Source organism: Amphibalanus amphitrite, unplaced genomic scaffold, assembly GCF_019059575.1.
Source record: "Amphibalanus amphitrite isolate SeventyFive unplaced genomic scaffold, NRLGWU_Aamphi_draft 000188F_arrow, whole genome shotgun sequence".
NCBI classification, from domain to species: domain Eukaryota; kingdom Metazoa; phylum Arthropoda; class Thecostraca; order Balanomorpha; family Balanidae; genus Amphibalanus; species Amphibalanus amphitrite.
Window position 1 is genome coordinate 317,035 of NW_024881683.1, and position 23,472 is coordinate 340,506.

Consider the following 23,472-nt stretch of genomic DNA (forward strand, 5'->3'; position numbering starts at 1 on the left):
TAGCGTGTGCAAAGGTCACGTGACCTTATTTACTTCTGCGGCTTGTTCGGCAGACAAGAGATGGCACTAGTGGTCTGTGGATCAGAGGCGGGGCTAGGTTCTACGACTTCTTGGGGCACACTTTAGGGCAGAAAAGAGGTTTTTTGGCTCCCCATCCCAAAATGCTTTGAATATACAAAAACAAGTTAGATATTCGAAAATCGGAGGACCAAACGGATCGTTTGACGTATCTTGCGCGACTGAGAATTGATCGGTCTTCAAACTACTAAACAAAAACGAGGTGATTAGTAGCAAGTGCTGGTGACTGTACATGTATGCTGTGTTTGCTGTCTATTATAGCATTTGACAAGCCTTACGGCCAGCCGTGGCCGAAAGGCTTGGATTAATGTCGTGGATAAGTTAGTAAGTCATAATGTGTATGAATTGCAAATGTATTGAGCTGATTTTTATGGCTAGTTTGTTCTTTGCTCGCTTTCACTTGACGTGGACCCTAGTGCTTACGTGATTTTGATTGATAAGCGCCGTATAATCCAGCAGTCGTAACTCTTGCGCAGTAGGTTATGAAGGCGATACGATAACGTGATCAAGCCCCACATTTCCTGACTGGGTTGCAGCGATCTGCGTAATAGTCGCCGGGGCCCGCCGTCGACCCACCGGCCCAATAGTCGCTACTACTCACTCAATGACTTTCAGCACGCATGCAAGTACGTCGAACACGTAAGCGGGCGTCGGTTGTGCCCATCGTAGCCTAGTGACAATTGTATCAACTGTAAACACAGCATTCCGGCCCGTCGGAATTCGGAAACATCCGGACCAGGGTGGGGCTCCGGCGGGGAGGGCATGTCACCAGCGCACCACCCACCAGACCCGAATAATGCCAGCTCGGGCCAGAAGTGTTGCGTCAGCGTTGCCGTTTTCCACACATTCCCCTGAGCTGGGAGGATTCGCGTCACTCGTCAGGTCTCCGTCCTGTCGTTCTATGGAAGTTGACGCCAAACCGTGTCAGTGCATGCTGCAACTCGGGTGCAATGGCCGTATGATGCATATTGCTATCTGTATTGATGTGTGATAGGTATATACTAATTTTGTACGTATACACACACACAACGTCCACGAGTGTCGATAAATGCCTCCGAAATAATAAACAGTATAAAATATAAATCACAAGTGCACAACCTGTTTCAATCTGGTTTCAATCTACCCTCAAGGCGCTGAGTGTAGGTATCCCTACTAAAATTGCACTGCATCAGTGCAAAGCGATACATTGACACCTTGCACGGGCGCCAACATAAGTTACGAATGTTCGGATGGGTACTTAGTTCGAAATCAGCTCCGAAATCTGCCCGAATTACAAGACTCAGAAGAGTGAGTCAAGTTCATATACCTAAGGTGGCCGTGAATCAAGGATCCAGCCAGGCCTGACATTTATGTGACCTTGATACCTACCATAACGCATGGGACAAATATGTCGTCCCATGCTAGCACCGAGCACGTTTGTAATTATTATTATTTTATTATTATCATTAATTCAGCATCGCATAGTGCAATAACTATGTTAGTGATAACAATAACAGAATGTAACACAAGTTCACATGTAATCATAATCACAAACGAGGTCTGGAAACGCACGGATAAAGTGCGGCGTGCGCTGACATCCGCCGAATCGCAATTCCAGTCTGTCATGGTCTATGCAGAGAAACAGGTAGTCCAAGGTTCAGTCATTTGGTTCCGGGTCATGAACTTTTCAGGGTATGTTTAAAATTGATAAATTATGACATAGATTAACGCAGGGATTCTGAAAGTTTCGTCGTGATCGGTTATTTGTGATCGGCGAGTTATTTGCGAGAAACCGGGGGTCCATCGGACGGCATCCCTAGGATTGCGAGGAAACGCGTTGATAGCCAGTGACACATCCATAGGTGTAGGAACGTTTTCGAAAGTGGGGGGGGGGGGGGGCAGGCTCCCAGAGGCACAAAACCTCACCTACCCCCAAAATCCATTTTCTCCTCGGATTTCGGCCACTTTATTTTCGCAAGCATGCTCAAATTGGTTAAAAAAAAAACGTGACAAGAAAAAAATCGACCAAAATCTCGGGGAGACTCCCGTCCAGAAATTAAATCTCATGGACGCGTCCCTCTGGCCTCCGCAGCCGCGTTGGCACCAGGAGCGGATCCAGGAAAACTCCAAGGGGAGGGTCATGAATCGAAGTAGTGCCCCTCCCTACCTATACCCAAAATTAAAACATCAACTGATTTCGGCCACTTAATTTTGGTGGTACCCTATTTTCATTTTTTATTTATTTGTTTTTGCCCTGGCAGGCCTGTGGTGCCCCTGGCGGGCCTGCGGTGCCCCTGCTAGGCCGCAGGTGCCCCTGGAAGGACTGTGGTGCTCCTTACGAGCCTGAAGTGCCAGCGACAGGCCCATGGTGCCTCCGCGAGGCCGGTGGTGCCCCTGCGAGGCCAGTGGGTGCCCCTGGCAAGCCTGTGGTGCCCCTGGCAGGTCTGTGGTGTCCCTGGCAGACCGGTGGTGCCCCTGCTAGGCTTCTGGTGCCCCTAACAGGCCTGTGGTGCTCCTGAAGGGACTGTGGTGCCCCTGGGCCCTGACAAGCCTGAGGTGCCCCTGACAGGTCCGTGGTGCCCTTGACAGGCCCAAGGTGCCCCTGCGAGGTCGGTGGTGCCCCTGGAAGGCCTTTGGTGCCCCTGGAAGACCTGTGGTGTCCCTGACAGGTCTGTGTTGCCCCTGGCAGACCAGTGGTGCTCTTGCTAGGCCGATGGTGCTCCGACAGGCCGGTGGTGCCCCTGTCAGGTCTGTGGTGCCCCTGATAGGTTGGTGGTGCCCCTGGTAGGCCTGTGCTGCCCCCGGGCCCCAAGGGGGCATGACCCATGTGACCCCACCTTGGATCCGCCACTGGTTGGCACCCATGCAAATTCCAGAAGCATCCAAAAACATGTTTTATTACGAGCGAGCGTGAAACGTAAGAAGTGAAAAGTCAGCAAAAGGTGTGTGTGTGTGTGTGTGTGTGTGTGTGTGTGTGTGTGTGTGTGTGTGTGTGTGTGTGTGTGTGTGTGTGTGTGTGTGTGTGTGTGTGTGTGTGTGTGTGTGTGTGTGTGTGTGTGTGTGTGTGTGTGTGTGTGTGTGTGTGTGTGTGTGTGTGTGTGTGTGTGTGTGTGTGTGTGTGTGTGTGTGTGTGTGTGTGTGTGTGTGTGTGTGTGTGTGTGTGTGTGTGTGTGTGTGTGTGTGTGTGTGTGTGTGTGTGTGTGTGTGTGTGTGTGTGTGTGTGTGTGTGTGTGTGTGTGTGTGTGTGTGTGTGTGTGTGTGTGTGTGTGTGTGTGTGTGTGTGTGTGTGTGTGTGTGTGTGTGTGTGTGTGTGTGTGTGTGTGTGTGTGTGTGTGTGTGTGTGTGTGTGTGTGTGTGTGTGTGTGTGTGTGTGTGTGTGTGTGTGTGTGTGTGTGTGTGTGTGTGTGTGTGTGTGTGTGTGTGTGTGTGTGTGTGTGTGTGTGTGTGTGTGTGTGTGTGTGTGTGTGTGTGTGTGTGTGTGTGTGTGTGTGTGTGTGTGTGTGTGTGTGTGTGTGTGTGTGTGTGTGTGTGTGTGTGTGTGTGTGTGTGTGTGTGTGTGTGTGTGTGTGTGTGTGTGTGTGTGTGTGTGTGTGTGTGTGTGTGTGTGTGTGTGTGTGTGTGTGTGTGTGTGTGTGTGTGTGTGTGTGTGTGTGTGTGTGTGTGTGTGTGTGTGTGTGTGTGTGTGTGTGTGTGTGTGTGTGTGTGTGTGTGTGTGTGTGTGTGTGTGTGTGTGTGTGTGTGTGTGTGTGTGTGTGTGTGTGTGTGTGTGTGGAGGGGGCAATTAACATTGCTGGCCCCCATTCGAAAGTGGGGGACCATTGCCCCCTGCCCCCTGTTCCTACGCCTATGCCAGTAACCGATCAACTAATGCAAGACCGCCTAACAAATTGTTAGTTTACGCCGTTTACGCATTCTGCTGCGCCAGTATTGTCTCTCTTTGCAGCGCGCGCTGCCCCTAAGCTGCCACTTATTGCTTCTGACAAAGTTACATTTCATTGGGTGGAGGAAAATTGCACTCAAGAACGATGAAGCACAAATGGAAATCTTCATGGAAGGGCAGGCCGGAGAACCGTCAAGTTTGTTCTTCGGGGTGATACCTACAAATACATTAAAAAGTTCGGCAAAAAGTGGGGGGGGGGCAGTTAACATTGCTGCCCCCCCCACTATGAAAAGTGGGGGGCCACCGTCCCCCCGTCCCCCCCTGTTCCTACACCTATGGACACATCTGTTTCTTGACCAAACAGTTCACGACATCTGGTGACTACTCTTTATTTGTTTATCTAAGCGTCGTAAACGGTTCCGCCAGTGTTCAGTTGACAAATTAAAAAGTGCATACAACCATTACAAACATTGCATTGTAGATCATTCAACGTGGATGTGTCGCCGGAAGTAAAAAAAAAAAACTCAAAACAAGGCAGGTGTGCACTACGATGCATCGTGACAACCGTGACACCGTGACAGTGAACGGTGTATAAGCAATGCCAGCGAGCCGGGCAGCTGGTGCGTGTTTCTCGCACAGGTTCACCACTGAGTGAGTTCAGGCGCCGTCTCTGTGCGGATCAGGGACAGTGGACGGGACGTCGCCGGGGCCCGGCCCGTCCGTCCAGCCGACCGCCGAGCCCCGGCCCGCCGCGCTGGCCAGCCGCCGGTGCACCAGCACCTGCACGTGGTGCTGTGGCACCTCGGCGTCCGTCACCGTCGAGTCGGCGCTGTGTGACGACGGTCGGCCCGACCCAGTGGAAAGGTACCGCACCGGAGCACTGGACGAAACGGGCCAGTCGAACAGCGGCGCCGCGGTGGTTCGATCGTCTGCCGCCAGGTGGCAGTCGCGGCCGGCCGTCAGGTGTCGCGGCGGAGGGATCGGCTCGGGTGAGGTGATGATGACGGACGGGCAGCGCTGCGCGAGCTGGTGCCTCTGGCGGTACTGCCGGGAGCGGCCGTCGGAGCGACGCCAGAGTCTCTCGGCAGCCAGCACGGCCGCGCTGATCAGCAGGCCCAGCAGCAGCAGCGCGAACGCGGGCAGCGTGTGCCGCAGCGACATTGCCGGCAGAGCCTGCCGGAGGTGTGCCACCAGTCAGCACAGGCCAGGTCGCAGGTAAACATTCGTGCTTCACGTGGTGCGAACCAGGTGGGTGACTGCACGTGATCGCCTGAGGCGGTGGGGGGGGGGGATAAAATATTTTCGTCATTTAATGCTCAATGCAATCGCTGCGACTTTTTACAAGACCTTCTCCTCGTCTTTGTTTCTTGCTTTCAACGACTGGTCCCCGAGTGATGACTATCCTCACGCAAGATAGGATGAATGTAGCTAGCAATTAAAGGGACTATCCCACCTTTTAAAATGTTGTTAAAACCAGTTAAATTGTGCCCGACCTTATAGATTGGATGACCAGGAACACGGTTCTGGCATTTATTTTTCATTAAACATCTTACGCTTCCCATATTCCAAACACAAACTTTCAAATATGTGACGTCACAGCCCAAAATTACCTCCTTCACCAGGCCACATTACTGTCATAAAGCTGATTCTTTTTACTCTGTAGGCACCACAACAAAGTTCAGACCAAGTTTTAAGCGATTTTTCAACGAACAAACCCATTTAAATCAGAATGACTAAACGAGGTGACGTCACACTAACGGTCGCTCCATGTTGAAGATAGGGCCTTGTACAAGGCCCATTTTCAAATGAAGGGAACGAATTTCTTCAACACCAAGAGGCCGCGGGGGTTGCAACCTAGATAGATAGTGGTTTCTGAACCTCGCCGCAAACTTGGCTATCTCAACTCAAACCCCATGTTAAAGGTGGGATAGTCCCTTTAAGCCCAAAAACATATCGAAAATGTTACAAAACAGTTCTTTTGAAGGTGAATTGAATGGTTTGGAGCCTCACGAAGCATGTTTCAGATATGACGCGTCACACAAACTGACGCATAAAGACTGTGTTGAAAAGTGTGCTCACAAGCACTTGTTGACGAATAAAAAGCGTACGTACTGCCCGGTCGCCATAGCAACAAGCGTCACAAATTTCGAACACTATCCGAGTGCGCCAAGTTCGACTAGATCGAGGACGATGGGTGATGGTTGCCAGCTGATCAAATTAATGAAACGCGAATAAATTCAACTTTTGTTTGAGTTTGTTTGAGATTGCGGGTAAGAATGTGTGTTAATTTCAAATATCATTGAATTATTTTTTTTGTAAATAAATTAACTACAAACGCCTCTGTGCAAAGTGTTTCAAGAATAAATCAAGGCTTATGAAAATCGTGAGTAGGCTTGGGAAAAGCAGAAAAAAGGATCACGTGACAAGCGTCCCAACCTTGGCTGTACGAATCTTGGTGCGAACATGGAGCACTATAACATTCTGTATATTGTTTCAAGGAACTTTAAATGTTTTGCGTTGAAATGAGTGGTAAGTTCACGCAAAGTACAATTCCATAGCGTATAGCTGTTAGGGATAATGGGGTTGGGAGTTGGGACCTCAATTTTCAGTTATTGTTTTCGTGAAAATCATATTTTAATCGAATTAATGACACCCATTTCTGGTGACAGCTCTATGGTGTACGAGAAAGTGTTTCAAGTTCACCAATCGCCATTCTTGTTTTTTAATGTCCTTGATATGGCGTCACTAGGGCAAGAATTTCGTATGCATCTATTGACGCACTCGAGAAAAAAGCAAGGATTTTTGCTTTCACAGGTATTTTTGTTATGGCAACGGGTGAGTCAGGGCGTCCCAAAGCCAAAATAAGGGACGATGACAAAATAGTGTCTGACTTATCATAAACGTGCAACGAAGAAAACCCTGCCGCGACATGCTTCTGATGTTCACCGTGCTGGCCCGAAAAACTCACAATTCGTTAGAAAGTATATCAGAGAAATGGAGTGAAGTATAATGAAACGGCGGCGTGATGAGAGGGCAGCGTCTGCAGCTGGTCCTTCCTCCGAGGAAATGAATGATGGTGTACCGTGAATGATTGAGTCGATTGGCCCGCGCCTCGAAGACCACGATAGTCTGTAAGGTATATGACAGCACCAACCAAATTTTTAAATATAGATGGTCACAACATAAAATCTGCAGACTCAGCCATGTTCCTAACCGAGGAAGCGAGAACAACCGCCATGGCATCATATCCACCATGGCTCGCTGGTTCCTGAATAAGATACGAATCATGTAAAAAAAATGTGTTAATAACTCACTTGTCCTGAGAACAGTCCCCATATAATATGTATAAAAACGATAATGCGTTCTCGAATTTTTCAATCTTCCAGACAGCAACAAACACTGCGCAAGGTTAGAAACACATGCGCAATAACAGATGCTTTTAACCAGCTGAATAAAACGCTGCAAAAAAAGTTCTAAACTTGGCGCAATGCCTCGTGGATGATTTTTTTAGAAATAAAAATGATCCAAGACGATATTAAATTCTGATGTTATCAACATTTTCAGTGTAAATGACGCCAAAAAATATTTTCTGATCAGAAATTCAACTTAAACAGGTAAACGAATCAATATTACGTCATCAGCTCGCCTATTTCATAAAGAGAGAGCGGATCTTAAAAAAATCAATCCTTGCTTGCTTTTTTGCGCCACTATCGTCAATTTTGTCTGTGTATTGTGTTGTGTCGTCTTGTTGATACGACAAAATGCCGGTTTAACTTATCTTCCTTTCATTTTAGGACCAGTCAGGCTCAAGCCTATTTAATACCTACCTTTTCAGCTGGGTTTTCAGTGTCAAATTCTTTGTAGACTGTGTCAGACCACATTCCAAGGCTAGTTTCCAAACAATGTGTTTTGAGGTGTTTTGATTCTGCCTTTTCCCATATAGAATGTTCCCAATGTCATGAAACTTTATTTATTCATTGTATTATACTTATTATTACCTACCATTTGACTTACTAATTGATTGTGGTTTTGCTATATGAATAAGTACTCTTCCTTTTATAGACCACAGTAGATTCTTAACAATTCTAATGATAGCCAACCTTGTGAAATGCTGAGGTCCATGTCAATGTGTTACCCCTATCCTTAGCAATGCAGCTTTTACCACAAAATGTATTTTGCAGTGGCTAAGATTGCTGTTATTACAATTTGATAGCTTCCTAGTGTCCAACGTTTGGATCTTATGGCGATATGCTGATAGTCTCACAACCGGTTTGTAATGAAACGGATTATTATGGATATTTTTTGGATGTATGGCTGAGATACGGGCCATGGGCGGGCCGGATTTTGAAATTCAAAGAAACACGGATAATGGGCGGATCTGGATATGACTTGCCGGATATGGGCCGGGCCGGATCCTGAAAAGCCTATCCGTGAAGTGCTCTACTGGACGGCATCGGACGCATGACCCTTTTGCGCGTCCTCTAACTGTGAGGTCTTCAAGGCCATCTATAGAAGGTACAGTCACTCTCCCGCCGACCAATCAGAGACAGATCCTGAGTGACGTCACCCCTGATGCTCGCAAGGGGTGCTCCATTCCTTTACAACGTAAAAATGACTAACTTCGTTTGAAGATTGTTGGTGACACTACACATATCGCTCAACCGTTGGTGTCGTGGGAAAGTCCAACTAATTTTCTAGCGATAAAAAAGAGCAGCAATATGCTAAGAAATGGCCGGTTTTGAAGATATAGACGATTTAAAAATCCTCTGCAGTTGCAGGAAAGCAACGTAAAAACGCATCGAGCTTATATTTTTACTATGAATAAATCATTTTTCAGTTAGTCTTCAGATATGGTATCGATCTAATCAACAACTTTATTACAATATTTTTATTGCTTGTAACTTTATTTCAAAATAATATTTTGAAAAATGGCAACTTTTGGCAAGTAGCTTTAAAGCGATTGTGACGCACCGCGCCATTATTGTCCTTAGGCCCCCTTATGATGTCATCAAAAGTGGAGTGACATGGGCCTGGAGATCATGTTGGGCCGTGTACGCTGGGCCAGACAGCGACTTCGGCCGCATTTGGGGGGGGGGGGGGAGCTGCATGGCAACTACGGCTTCATGCACCCGAGTACTTTTTGCTGCGAGTGAAAGGCCACGAGTCGTGCGTCTGGGTGGACGACTTCTGCCGCCTGCGCAGGTTGATTACTGATATCAGCCCCTCCGAAAATGACCAGATAGACAGCGGGGGCCGCAATGGTCCTCGACTTTATGTATGTGGCATTCCAGCGCCTTGTCGACAAGCGGTTTGTTGCGTGTTCGGTGGATGCAATCGAGCGTCTCCTGACAAACCGTGCCGTCACCACAGGCGTGCTTGAGAACTGCATTGCCAGCGGCATCGTTGACTGCGACATCGCTTACTAATGTAAGCACGGCATTTGGTAACATTTACAATGATACCAGTGCTGACAAACGCATAAACGAAATGATTCTTTGGAGCGTCAACATACGATGGAATGAAATGCGTGAAAACCATTTTGCATTTGATAGCAGTTTTCTGCAGCTGAAATGCAGCCAGTGCTGCCATATCCATTCCACGGCGGTTATAAAATTGAGCCCAGGACCCAGTTTCTGCTGAACGCATTAGGGTATATTGAGTGAAGGGTAGGACGAACTTTGGTAGGAATTTCTAGTTTAACTACTAGAAAACCTACTATATGCGGTCAGGACTAGCAAAAAGCTAGTTCAACCTATAATATGGTAGCGCTTATGGTTGGCAGTCGTGACGCGCACGCGACAATCATTGCTTATATTTCTTAAATAAAAGGTTTTAGGGGCCGAGTAGAGGGCAGATACATTCAATTAGCTATTAATAATTGATTATGCAAACATTCAAGAACCTACATCATTCAATTCTAGCCAAAATCACGCGGCACTTCCATGATTCGAACTAGTGATGTCAATCGGATACCAACTTTTTGGTATACCAATACCAAACCGATACCAAGTTGGTATTTGGTATTTCAATCCGATTGTTTTTGGTATTTTGTTGGTATTATGAACCCTTGGTAATGTATACAAGCTTGAAAAATCGGTAAAAAGTTGGTATATTCCTCATGTTCTCAAGTTGGTTCGGTTTCGGTATTTCCTGATGGTTTTGGTTGGTATTTGGTTTGGTATCGGTATTCCGATTTTCTGTAATTGACATCACTAATTCGAACACACGACCCTTGGATCCGTAGCTCAATTGAGTCAATACGCTACCGACTGCGCTACCGAGGACCGCGCGCCGACGATCGCAGAGACCCATCGCCTGTGATGGCGTGCAGAGAAATCTTTACCCTGTACGCCGTAGAAGATCGGCTGGGTTTTCGTGAAAAACGGTAGAGGAATTGTCGGAAAGAATTGTCTCATCGATCCATCATTTGAGACTAAGAACCATTTATTCCTTCAAAGGTTGACCGAGATATCGCTCGCCGAAAACAGGCCATTTAACATGTAAACCCTAAGGGCTGGTAAGAGGGCTGGTAAGAAATTTACGCCGTGGAGCAGCAGTGCTACCAACTAAATTCGGCGGGGGCCGGGACGCACTGGCAGTGGTCGATTTCATGCGTCCTGCTGTTGCGCTCACATTGTATATAAATAGTTGCGCTGAGCAAGGCGGGTTTTTCAGCAAGGTATTCCGTGTTTGAAATCAAGACAGCCAAGCACATTCCTCCCATTAACATTACCCTGCATGAATGTGCATCTGTGGGGCTGTGGGCGTTCCAGTGCAGGGGTGTAGGAGGGCAGTCATTAAAGGGACTATCCCACCTTTAACATGGGGTTTGAGTTGAGGTAGCCAAGTTTGCGGCGAGGTTCAGAAACCACTATCTATCTAGGTTGCAACCCCCGCGGCCTCTTGGTGTTGAAGAAATTCGTTCCCTTCATTTGAAAATGGGCCTTGCGCAAGGCCCTATCTTCAACATGGAGCGACCGTTAGTGTGACATCACCTCGTTTAGTCATTCTGATTTAAATGGGTTTGTTCGTTGAAAAACCGCTTAAAACTTGGTCTGAACTTTGTTGTGGTGCCTACAGAGTAATAAGAATCAGCTTTATGACAGTTATGTGGCCTGGGTAAGGAGGTAATTTTGGGCTGTGGCGTCACATATTTGAAAGTTTGTGTTTGGAATATGGGAAGCCTAAGATGTTAAATGAAAAAGTAAATGCCAGAACCGTGTTCCTGGTCATTCAATCTATAAAGTCGGGCACAATTTAACTGGTTTTAACAACATTTTAGAAGGTAGGATAGTTCCTTTAAGCCTCGCCATCTCTGCCTTCCATTGATTGCTTCCATCTAAGATCAACTATACGCTTTTCGACTAGCTTTTAACCATGGTCAGTATGTTATTCCTGGTACATATTATTAAAAAATAACTGGTCTCTGAATTTGACTTTACTTGTCAGAATCGAATGTTCTATTTTTTTTTGCCATATTAAAAAAATATCATTACCCTGTAGCTCATCCAGGTAAAATGGGCGCTTTCCGCGTCGATGGCGTACCCGTTGTTTTATACACCCTGGCTTCTAGTACCGCTGCAGTAGGTTGTGGAAGTCATTGAGCACTTCGAATGACAGCGAACCCGTCCTCTTCGCCTTTGTGATAAAATCGCAGAAGCGACATTTGTGCGGCGACTGTAGCGACACCTGGTGGCTGCATTTCTGCTGGTTGTAGGTATTGTGGTTTTGCCAGATATGGTTCCTACTGCTATACCACGATGTTGACCCAATACTAGAAAGTTATTTTGCAAGTAAAAGGCAAACAAATTGAAGGCTTATTTATAAAATTGCCTATAAATGATAACGAGATAATAATGAAGAAATTTTGATCGAATAATTTTTGAAATATCCAACCGTGAAACTATATTCTGGTAGGTTTAGTAGAAATTAGTCCGTGCAATCTTGTAATTAGGGCCTTGGTCACGTCCGCTGGAGCTGTCGGATCTGGCGTGATGCTGTTCAGCACCGGCTTATCGTTGCCTGTCTTAAAACTTTACTTAAAGGGACCCTCCCACCTTCAAAAAAGTTTATGAATTGGCATGAAAGTGATGTCGCTCGGTTCAGAAGGAGCGAAAACGAATATCTACCAAATTTCACCGATAAATATTCACCGGTTTTCAAGATACTTTAGACTTTTACTTTTGTTTACTTTTTGGGATCTCCGCTGTTCCTAGCGACTTTATTTGGAAGCAATAGTTTGGCAGCTGAAAGTTCGGCACTTTATGCGCGCAAAGCAGCATATACCACCGCGTGCTACAAAACGTTTTAGTCAAACATTTAAAAATCGTTAGATATCTGCGCTGACGTCACACATTCAGAGGGGTATTCCTATGCATTAGCCCCTCTGAATCAAAATGCTGCAATTTTGAAATTCAATATTTCCGGTTTAAGGCATTTCTCGATGTTTGAGTGCCGAAACCGGTAATTGTGAGCCAGGGACCCCATTTTGGCTATCTCAACTCAAATCTAATGTTAAGGTGGGAGGGTCCCTTTAAAAACGGTTTATTTCATCCGACGGCAGACCGGCTGGGCAGGTAAGTCAAAGTGAAAACTTACTCAGGTCACGAATTCTCAAGACCAAAATGGATATTATGCAATGCGTCTTGACCAGCTAAACACAATGGGACCTAGCGCGCGACTATTTCCTTTTTGCAAAAAGTTATTAGCGAAAACATTTTGGCGACCTTTCATTAAATCAACTTCGGGATTTCAATCGGACACCAACTTTTTAGTATACCGATACCGAACCGAAACCAAATTGGTATTTGGTATTTCAACCCTAATGTTTTTGGTATTTTGTCGGTGTTACGAGTCAGTATTTAAGAGAACCTCCCACCTTCAATTTTTTTTTTTAATGAATTGACACGGGCGTAGGAACGTCATGAAAAGTGGGTGGGCCACCCTGTCAAGGGGCCTCCTTTTCCAGGGGCCTCCTATTTTCAGGGGCCTCCAACTTTTGCCTCGTCCTGCTGGCTGCTTTCAAGTATGACCTCCAAATCCAGCTTCTGAGATCGGGCAGATGTACTTACCTACCCAGGGGCGTAACCGCTTAAGCGAACAGTGCGGAAAGTCCGCACCATTTTTAAAACTTATTCCTCCTCTCCTCCGATTTTTTAAGAATCTATTTGCCGCAAACGGCGCATGACCCCTGAAAACCCTTAAAGGGACCCTCCCACCCTCAAAAAAGTTAATGAATTGGCATAAAAGTGATGTCCCTTGGTTCAGAAAGAGCGGAAACGAATATCTACCAAATTTCACCGAAAAATATTCACTGGTTTTCAAGATATTAGGCTTTTACTTTTGTTTACTTTTTGGGATCTCCCCTGTTACTAGCGACTTTATTTGGAAGCAATAATTTGGCAGCCTTAAAATACGGCAGACGTTGCGCGCAAAGCAGCGTATACCACCACGTGTTAACGATGGTTTTAGTCTAAGATTTGAAAATAGTTAGATCTCCGCTGACGTCACAAATTCTAAGCAGGGTTGTATACCAATCAAGTCGATTGAATTGATTGATTTGATTCAGCGCGTATTTTGAGTTGATTGGATTGAGTCGATTGACTTTTCGAGATGACTGGTTGACTGACTCGTTTGACTTTAGCGACTGGTTGACTGATTTGATTCCCGAAAATTAGAGTGACTCGTATGATTGAGTCGATTGAATGGAAAGTTGAAATAAGTTTTAGTTGACGAAAAATAATGACACCAATTGATGACATCAAAGATCACAAAACTACACTGAAAACTGCTTGTCATCACAACTGCAATATGGAGTAGATGGCCAAATAAAGAACAGGGCCTAAACATGAACAGCCAACTTTGACTTTCAACTGCAATAACTGCTCCAATTGAGTCCAATCCTGTGATAGAACCTGGCGATGCACCTACCTACCTTTCTGCACTCAGCAGGAATTTTTTTTTTAATCCAGATGATAAAGTGCAAGGCCCTATATACTAATAAAGTGTGATTAATTACTAATTCACATCTCCACATCTCCTCAGAAACAATCCACTGAACTCTATAAATATCTGAAACCCCTACAAAAATAGCTGAAACAAAAGCGCCGTTTTCGTCTCGCTAATTACGTTTACATTAATAGCTAATTTGCTGCATTGTTTAATTTGCAGCAGAACGTTTGTTGATCCTTTTCTCCTGAGAGCCTAGGCATAACATATTTCATTTTCCTTAAAATATTTTACCGAATATTATTAAGTGGTTTTATTTCAATTGAAATAATAATTAAAACGAAATTGGTGTTGTACAACCGATTTATTTTATGATGATCTACCATACTACATGATAATCAATGACGTCATCTTACCAAAAAATCAAAAGACGAAGAATAAGGATTTATAAAAGCTTAGCATACTTCTTGGCAAAACGTTTTCTTTGTTTTTTCGCAGTCGCACCAACGGCATTTAATTTTCATTGTTCTTCTTCCTTTGTCCTTAACTTATCCTGTGGTTCCAGAGTCCCTGTCCTTTCCATTTCCTTTTAAATATATTTTAATGCTCATCCCTATCCCCCAGTCCTAACAGTTTCAAATTGTATTGCAATAAAATGTTTTGAATTCTTCACATATAACCTATCTACCTTCGTTGGTACTGTTGGTAGCCAGTGACACATCTAGGCAGGTAAGTAGGTACCTACCTGCTTTCCTGCTGTCTTCATAAAGCATACCTAATGAAGTTGTCAAATTTATAGCACATTTTCAACACTTTCATATCAATATGGTGTCAGTGTGGCATGTAACCTAGCTAGGTTCATTATGTTCAGGGTTCAATTCAGAAGAGCTCCGCATAACTCACATATATAAGAGACAGACGGGGGCTTTACATGGGGTAGATGGCCTGATGACTTAGCTGGAATATGGCCAAAATTAAATTGACAACTTTTAGGTGAAAGGTGGTGATTTGGGTTAAGGGGCGTTTGTTGAAGTCAACTACTGGGTTATTTTGCACCCATTAAATGAAACTTCTGCTCCAATTCTACCCATTGAACCTCAATATCATGATCCACCTGTCCATCACTAGGTATCCTTCCTTATTACATAAAAACTTTGAATGGCATGGCAATTTATAATTTTAAATGACAATATTTTTGTTTCTTCTGTAGGTAGGTAGGTAGGTAGGTAGGTACACCAGACTGCTATGGACACTTTTCCAAGTTGGTGGGGCAAAAAACCTAATGTATATCTTGGTTTGAGTCGTTTGATTGAGTTGATTGATTCCTTTCATTGTCGCGTTTGAGTCGATTGAATCAATTCCCGAAAACTGCTCTGACTTGATTGATTTGATTGGTTTCCCAAATTTGTCGTGATTGAATTGATTGCTATTGATTGAGTCGTATACAACCCTGATTCTAAGGGGGCATTCCAATGCATTAGCCCCTTAGAATCCGAAAACTGCAAGTTTGAAATTCCATATCTTCGAATTAAAGCATTTTTCGATGTTGTGAGTGCCCAAACCGGTATTTGCAGGCCATGGCCACCAATTTGGCTATCTCAACTCAAAACTAATGTTAAGGTGGGAGGGTCCCTTTAACCCTATTCCTGGCGGGCTCCGCCGGGACAAGAAACTGGCGGGGGGGGGCCGATTCGGCCCCCCCCCCCTGAGATCTCGAGAACGAAGCAAGTTAGCGACAAACGGTAAACGGCATCGGATACGCACGGTCAAGATCTACAATTTTTACAAAGGTCATTTTCAGGTCAGGTCAAAGATGACGTCACAGGGGTCGAAAAAGTCAAAATGGCGGCGCTAGATATGGAGAGAGTTTTTCTCGAATAACTTTCGAATTAGTCAAAATAGGAACAAACTAAGGGCATCATCGTGATCCTCTCGTCAATCCGCATCGAATGATATATATGTTGACCTCGCAAGGTCAAGGTCAAAGGTTGACCTCAGGTCACGTGACCTCGAGGTCATCATGTATATCATTCGATGCGTCTTGACGAGCTGAACACAATGAGACCATCCACGCGTCTGTATCTTGTTCCTGTACGGAGTTATTGGCCAAAAACCTTTGGTGACCTTTGATGACGTCACATGACCTCACAGCTGCCCAACAGCAAAACAGACCTCAAGGTAGTGAAGGTTGATCGTATATGAAGTCATGTATGGTATATGGGGCCATTCCGACCCGTTTTAGTGGTAAAAACAGGGAGTTGATTTTTCCCCCATTGACTTATAATGGGGAGGTCGCGAAACTGACCTGACCTTAGGTCACCGATATCAAAATTCCGAGATATACAAATTGCACATACTGGTACCCTAACTAAAGCCTGAAGAGAAGAAATTGATCGGTCAAAAACTCTAGCTCTGGCGTGATTGCAAACTTTTCTGAGGTAGGGTCACCAAACCGCCTCTGGTGACCTGACCTGAGGTCAGATCAACTCAAAATTTTAAGGCATGTTGCGTAGAAGCCTTTTAGGAAAAGTCAGAAAATTTGAGCTTCCTAGCTCAACGCGTTTGGGAGAAATAACCAAAAAACCTCAGGGGGGGGGGCTCCTGAGGCCCCCCCCCCCCCCGCCAGGAATAGGGTTAAGGCCGCCGTCCACTGTGCGGAATGCTTGCGGTCCGTACGGAATTTAGGTGGGCGCATCCGGTCCGTACGGAAATCGTGTGCGGACCGCATCCATGTTGTGTGGACACATATCGCTGATAATTGGCGTAATTATATTCAGTCCCGACTCGGAAGTCACGTTATGCAAGTCGCGCGTGACCTCCCTCGAGCTAAATTCGAAATCGGGTTATCAATCGACATCCGAAGTGGCTGTCGCGGCTCACGGCTGTCGCAGAGACGAAGTACCAAAGTACGACGTGTTGAACTTTGTGCGGAGAACGCAGACGGAATGGATGCGGACATGGCCCGTCGCCCGTCTTCGAGTTTTCAATTGCAAATTTAAGATTGAATTTCAACTCTTTCAAGACAAAGTAAATTAATATTATTTCCTTGGCATGGCACCATCTTGTGATGCTAGGCAATGGCCATATTTTCTTTTTGTAACAACTGATATCGAAGTATCATTAGAATATATGACCTTCTCCTCGGAAAATGACCAAATGAATGAAAATGATTATTTATTGATGACTTGATGATATTTCGGTCACAGGCCTTCGTCTAAATCGAATTCGTGAAATCGTACAAGGCAAAAGTAGCTACTTTTGCCTTGTACGATTTCACGAATTCGATTTAGACGAAGGTCTGTGACCGAAATATCATCAATTCATCAATAAATAATCATTTTCATTCATTTGGTCATTTTCCGAGGAGAAGGTCATATATTCTAATGATACTTCCTACATTTATCATGCTCCTCGCAACAGCTCTCAACGATATACGCAACTGATATCGAGTGTGCGTGAGCTCTCCGTTTGCTGTCCGGATGCGGAGACATTCCTGACCGACTCCGGACGGAGACCGCATGCGCCCATAGGGCTCTCTCTGTATTAAATTCCGTACGGACCGCAAGCGCTCCGCATAGTGGACGGCGGCCCGCTTCACACAAATGTCTTCCTCGTTTCCCAGGTGCCCCCATTAGCTTCATAAGGCGCCCTCTTTGGCATATAAGCGCCCTATGTATAGTCATCAGAGACATCCCTGTATGTCCCACAGTCGCCCCGTTGTCGCATACAATGTGCGATTAGCATAGACGTCTCTCTTTTATGGACACTTGAAGGCGCCTCTCTTTGCCATGCCTCTCCCCTGTTTCTTATGAATGCATCCCCATGGCATTGATCAATTGCAGTCGCAGACCTCTAATGCATGTGGATGCCCATATATGTAGGCCTCAGAGGCGACCCTCTTTCGCATTGAGGCGCCCCTATGGGCTTCATAGGCGCCCCTCTATTGCACGTAGGTGCCCTACTGTCTCAGAACCGCTCCCCTTTGGCATGCAGACGCCCATCTTTCGTACGGAGGAGCCGTTGTGGTTCTTAGAGACGGCATGGTGCTCCCAGACGCAGATGGGGCTCTCGGAGTCGACAGTGTGGGACCTTCAGTCGCTGATGGGTGCCCGCCAGATGTGAACCCTCGGAGACGCCGGTATGGGGCCCTCAGAGATGCCGGTATGTGGCCCTTAGAGACACCGGTGTGGAACCCTCAGATACTTCAGTGTGAAGCCCTTACAATTGCTGGTGTGGAGCTATGAATGCGCTGGCTTAAATCCCTCAGAGGCCGGTACATGGACATTAGAGCTCAGTGAGAGCTTGTGTGGTGCCTTCAGTGGCCTTGTGGAGCCGTTAGACATCAACATGGTGCTCTCAGGAGCCGGTGAGTCGTCAGAGTCACCGGTGTGGGGCCTTCAGAGCTCCGGCCTCCGAGATACTGGTGTGGGGCCCTGAAAGGTGTCGGTGTGGGTCCTTCAGATGTATACCTATAGAGCCTTGAGATGCACAGGTGTGGTGGCCCACAGAGGCGCCGGTGTGGGGCCCCCAGAGCCACCGATATAGGGCCCTAAGAGACACTATATATAGTTTGAATAGAAGGGCCTCTCAGCAGACCATCAGTCTCATGGGCCTCCTCTGGCTAGTATGAATAGAAGGGCCTGTTAGACCATCAATCCTAGGGGCCTCCTCTGGTTAGTATAAATAGAGGAGCCTCTCAGACCATTAATCTCAGGGGGCTCCTGTGGACAGTATAAATAAAAGGGCCTCTCAGACCATCAGTCTCGGGGGCCTCCCTAGAAAAGTGTAAATGTGGATAGAGGGCCCCCTCAGATTCATTAGGAGTGGACCTCTCTGACTATCAGTCTCAGGGGCCTCTTGTGGCCAGTATGAATATAAGAGCCTCTCAGACCATCGGTCTCAGGGGCCTCTTCTGACTAGTATGGATAGAGGGCCCTCCCAGACCACCGGTTTCAGGGGCCTCCAGTGGCCAGTTATATGAACAGAAGGGCCTCACAGCCATCAGCCTCGGGGGCCTCTTCTGAATGGTGTGAATATGAGGGCCTCTCATACCATCAGTCTCAGGGGCCTCCTCTGCCTAGTGTGAATATAAGGGCTTCCCAGGCCATCAGTCTCAGGGGACTCTTCTGACTGGTGCCGGATTGAGGGACCTCCCAGACCGAAAATTTTGGGGGTCTCCTGTGGCCAGTATGAATAGAAGGACCTCTCAGTCCATCAGTCTCATGGGCCTCTTCTGCCTGGTGTGATTATAAGGGCCTCTCAGGTCATCAGTCTCAGGGGCCTCCTCTGACTACAGTGTAGATGGATAGGCATCCCAGACCATCAGTCTCAGGGGCCTCTTCTGACTATTGAGGATAGAGGGGCCTCCTATGACTAGTGAGGGTAGGGGGCCTCAACTAGACCGCCAGTGTCAGGGGCCTATTCTGACTAGTGTGGATGGCGGGCCTCCCAGACCACTAGTCTCAGACCTCTGACTAGTGTGGATAGAGGGGCCTCCCAGACCGCCAGTGTCAGGGGCCTCCCCAGACCAGTGTGGATATTGGGGCCTCCTCAGATCCACTAGGGCCTCTCAGGCTATCAGTCTCAGGGGCTGCGACTGACAAGTATGAACAGAGGGCCTCCTTGGATCCATCACAGCCCCTTGGAGTCCGTGCGTGGGGATTCGTGGAGCTTATTTTTACCGAGTTTGTTTATTCTGGAAGGTGACGACGTCCTCTCAAATCGAGACGAGGGGCCTCGAGTAAAAAGTGGGTGGGCCAAAACACATGGTTGGCCCCCCCACCTCGAAAAGTGGGTGGGCACTTGCCCACCTGGCCCCCCTGTTCCTACGCCTATGTGAATTGACATAAAAGTGATGTCCCTTGGTTCGGAAAGATCAATAATGAATTCCTACCAAATTTCACCGAAAAATATTCACTGGTTTTCAAGATATTAGGTTTTTACTTTTTGGGATCTCCGCTATTCCTAGCGACTTATTTGGAAGCTTTGGCAGCCTCGAAGTGCGGCAGACGTTGCGCGCAAAGCAGTGTATACCACCACGTGTTAACGATGGTTTTAGCCTGATTTAAAAATCGTTAGATCTCCGCAGACGCCACGAATTCTAAGGGGACATTCCAATGCATTAGCCCCTTAGAATACGAAAACTGCAATTTTGAAATTCCATATCTCGAATTAAAGCATTTTTCGATGTTGAGTGCCCAACCCGGTATTAGCAGGCCATGGCCATCAATTCGGCTATCTCAACTCATATGGTAAGGTGAGATGGTCACTGCTAAATAGCCAGTGAATTTGGTAAAAAGTTGATGTTTCTCTCACCTTCCCAAGCTGGTCCGGTGTTTGGTATTTTCCCATGTTTTTACTTAACCCGGCACCGCCTGGGCTATTTCCGTACCCACGACAGCCTGGGGGGGGGGGTCGGATCCGACCCCCCCTGTTATCTCGAGAACCAATGGTCGTATCGAGCCCCGCGAGGCGGCGTTCGAAAGGTCTCTACGAGACCTTCCCAAAGCACTCTTAAGATTTTAAGATTGAGGTCAACTTTCGGGTCAAGGTCAGGTCAAAGGTCAAATTCTGGGGTTTTGCATGATTAGGCTTACGGACAGCGGAATCGACAGCTGCTGCGCGAAACTCGCCAAAAATGACCTTAAAGGCCTAGTGAAGGTACCATGTGCGTATAGGGGTCATACTAAGTACGGGTCAAGGTCAGGTCAGGTCACGAAAGGTCACGGTTTTCACTTTCTGCTACATGGGCGTGCGACACATGTTTTATGGCTTATTTTTTACGCCGAATCCGATGGTAATGGTTATATGTGACCCCAAGTCACTGTGCTTGGTGATAAGTGTGCATTGAAAGCATAAAAAATCGTTTATACCATACATAACTAAGAGAGGGTTAAGAAAAAAGATCAATTTTTCAACTTTTTATTTTTGACATAAAAATACACTTTTCTAGACGACCTTTGTCCCAGGAATCTAGTGGTGCCATTTGTTTTCACATGCGATGTTCAGAAGTGCCTCTAATTCACGAAAATGCTTATGACGTCACCATGCCCTATGCATGTTGGAGCTATTTTTTACAATTGGGGGGTCAAAAATCAAGATAGAAAGTTGAAATTTGGGACATCTAATGTTCTAATAGAGCTCTATAACATATATTCCGGTTTTTTAGAAATTCTCAAAATTTTGGATTTTATGAGCTGTTTTTCAAAAAATATAGTTTTTTTGAATTTTTAGGGGTGAAAAACGCATTTTATGGAAAATCCGAGATAGCCATTTTAAAGAACTTGTTGAGCTGCATCTATTCATGTCCTTAATTTGCAATTTGCTTTAAACCCTGATTTTTGGCGATTTTCAAACATTTACCACTTTTTGACTGAAAACGCCATGTAGTTACATCCCTAAAATCGATATATCTCAAAATTTTTTGGATTTTTTTTTCTTCAAAATTGCACAGGGGACGTCAAATTAATGGGAGAGAAGGTATGCCAAGTTTCAAGTCGATAGCGTAAGCGGTTCATAAGTTATTCAAGAAAAACGGAGGGGGGGGGGGTCGGATCCGACCCCCCCAGGCGGTCGCGGGTTAATATATGATATGGCATCGGTAATCGGTACATTGGTTTTCTGTGATTGTCATCGCTGAGTTACATGTTCTTACAGTTGTCAATAAGCAAACGGTGCATCTGGGTAGTCTAGGCCGGTCATGAGTGATGTCGTTCGTGGTAGGATTGGTCATTACACAATACACCGCGGATTTGTTAAATGATTTAGGAGCGAGCGAAACGGGCGCGCGAGAGGCGGTAGTTTAACACCGTGGCTTGGACTGCATGACTTGCCTACGTACGCCCGGGATACGGCCGCATGATGGCGGTGGTGAGCGGGAACGCCTCGTCGGCGATGATGACGTGCGGCATGGTGGTGTTGGTCCCGGGTTGGGCATTGGGCGGTGGCAGCTGCAGAGAGTCGTCTCGAAGGGCGGCGGCCATGTCGCTGCGGCGGAATACAGGGTGTCCCGAAATTGATGCGCCGTTGTTCTATCCTCAATAACTTATAAAGTGCTCGAATTTATTTCACGGCCTCAGAGCTGCCGTTGGCCCACATTTCGATCGTTCTGGCAGTTAGGGGCTTAGAGACCACAAAGGGCACCTTGTCACTGAAAAGGACGCATCTCCAGTCCAGAATGGTCCAGTTTTTGTGGGTCTTCGCGAAATCCAGCTGCCTGCACTTCTGGACCACGGTAGGCCACGTCTGCATCCTGAAGCTGAGCAGCTTCAGCTTCAAGATAGTCTTCAAATACTGGTGGAGGGTCGATTTGGATGCTGGGACATGCATCTCATTCAGTTTTCTTGTCAGCGATGTTGAATGGTGCTTTTTAAAGGTCGACTTTGCAATATCGATTTTCGCCACTCGGCTCAACGCAGTCTTCCGCCCTCGAACTGTGCTGTTCTTCAGTGTCTCTCCTGATCGTTTGCAGTCCATCCAAAGTTTAATTGTCGCAGAGTTGACGCCCAATTCTCTGGCATCCGGAACCTGGGTCACACCGTCCTTGATCATCCCCACCGCGCGCACAGTGGGCCGATATGCCATTCTAGCGCGACAGGGCCTGAATCTTCGAACGGAACCCTTGGTTTTTCGCGAGTAATTCGCGTAAAAAGCGGCCGATCGCAACGAAACTTTCAGTACCCTCGCGATAACTACTTTTACAGCTAACCTGAAAATTTCATGACCCTGACCTTAATGATCTTTGACCTGTGACCTTCTTTCGAGACCATGTTTGGCCGGAATCGCGATTCAGCGTATGTCGGCTCGCATTAGTTGCGGGTTTGCAGTCTTTTCTTGGTTTAAAGCGTCCAAACATGGGATATTATGTTGCTCCCATGCATTAGGGTGGTTGTCAAGGTCACCAGAAGGTCAGGTAAGGTCATTGACCTTTGATGACCGTTCACTTTTTCGAGCTTTACATGTTTCTAGGCTAGTTTTTGGAGCTGAATTCGAATCTAGCAACCATTTGAACATTTACTATGTAGCTTTTGTGCCTTCGTAACATGTTACAAAGCTGTCAGAGGCGGTTGCCACCTACTGCAAATACCCGGCAAAACCCTTACTGGTTGACCTGACCTGACCTGACCCGACCTGGCCTAAATGCATGAAGACATCATCCATGATCGTAAATAACATTATATTCGTGATCAGCACCCAAAAAACCCATAGCAGCCACCCTTTACGACGTTCTAACAGGTCCCGATTTTCCCGACTTTTGGGTCATTGACCTGACCTGGAAGGTCAACCGATGACCTAGGACCTTACAATTGGGTATTATCAGCTTCCTCCTGTCACGGGCAACACGCTCGTCTTTTCCGCGAAGCTCTAGCTCGATCAGGGGCGACACGGCGGGGGGTGGTCCAACGGACCCCTTCTATACGTTCGCGGCTGGAAAAACAACACTAGGGGCGAGGGTTAAGCCAAATCTGAGGGCTTATTTGAGAAAGACCGCTAAAAGAGCTATTGAATGCACTTTTCCGCGACGATGTAGCTCTATTGGTCCCCGAGGTAAGGGCCGGTTTTCGAGAAATGTTGATATATGCAACATT

The 23,472-nt window shown here is 46.5% G+C and overlaps 1 protein-coding gene across 1 annotated transcript in view; it reads right to left on the minus strand.

The window, feature by feature from the left end:
• Positions 1 to 4,328: 4,328 nt before the first annotated feature.
• The window catches only part of LOC122384384 (glutamate receptor ionotropic, delta-2-like), a 49,035-nt gene continuing 29,891 nt past the window's right edge, over positions 4,329 to 23,472 (minus strand). The window contains exon 9 of the mRNA XM_043371750.1: positions 4,329 to 5,110. Within this exon, the coding sequence (XP_043227685.1) occupies positions 4,595 to 5,110 (516 nt within the window). The 3' untranslated portion in view covers positions 4,329 to 4,594. The remainder of the gene's footprint in view (positions 5,111 to 23,472) is intronic.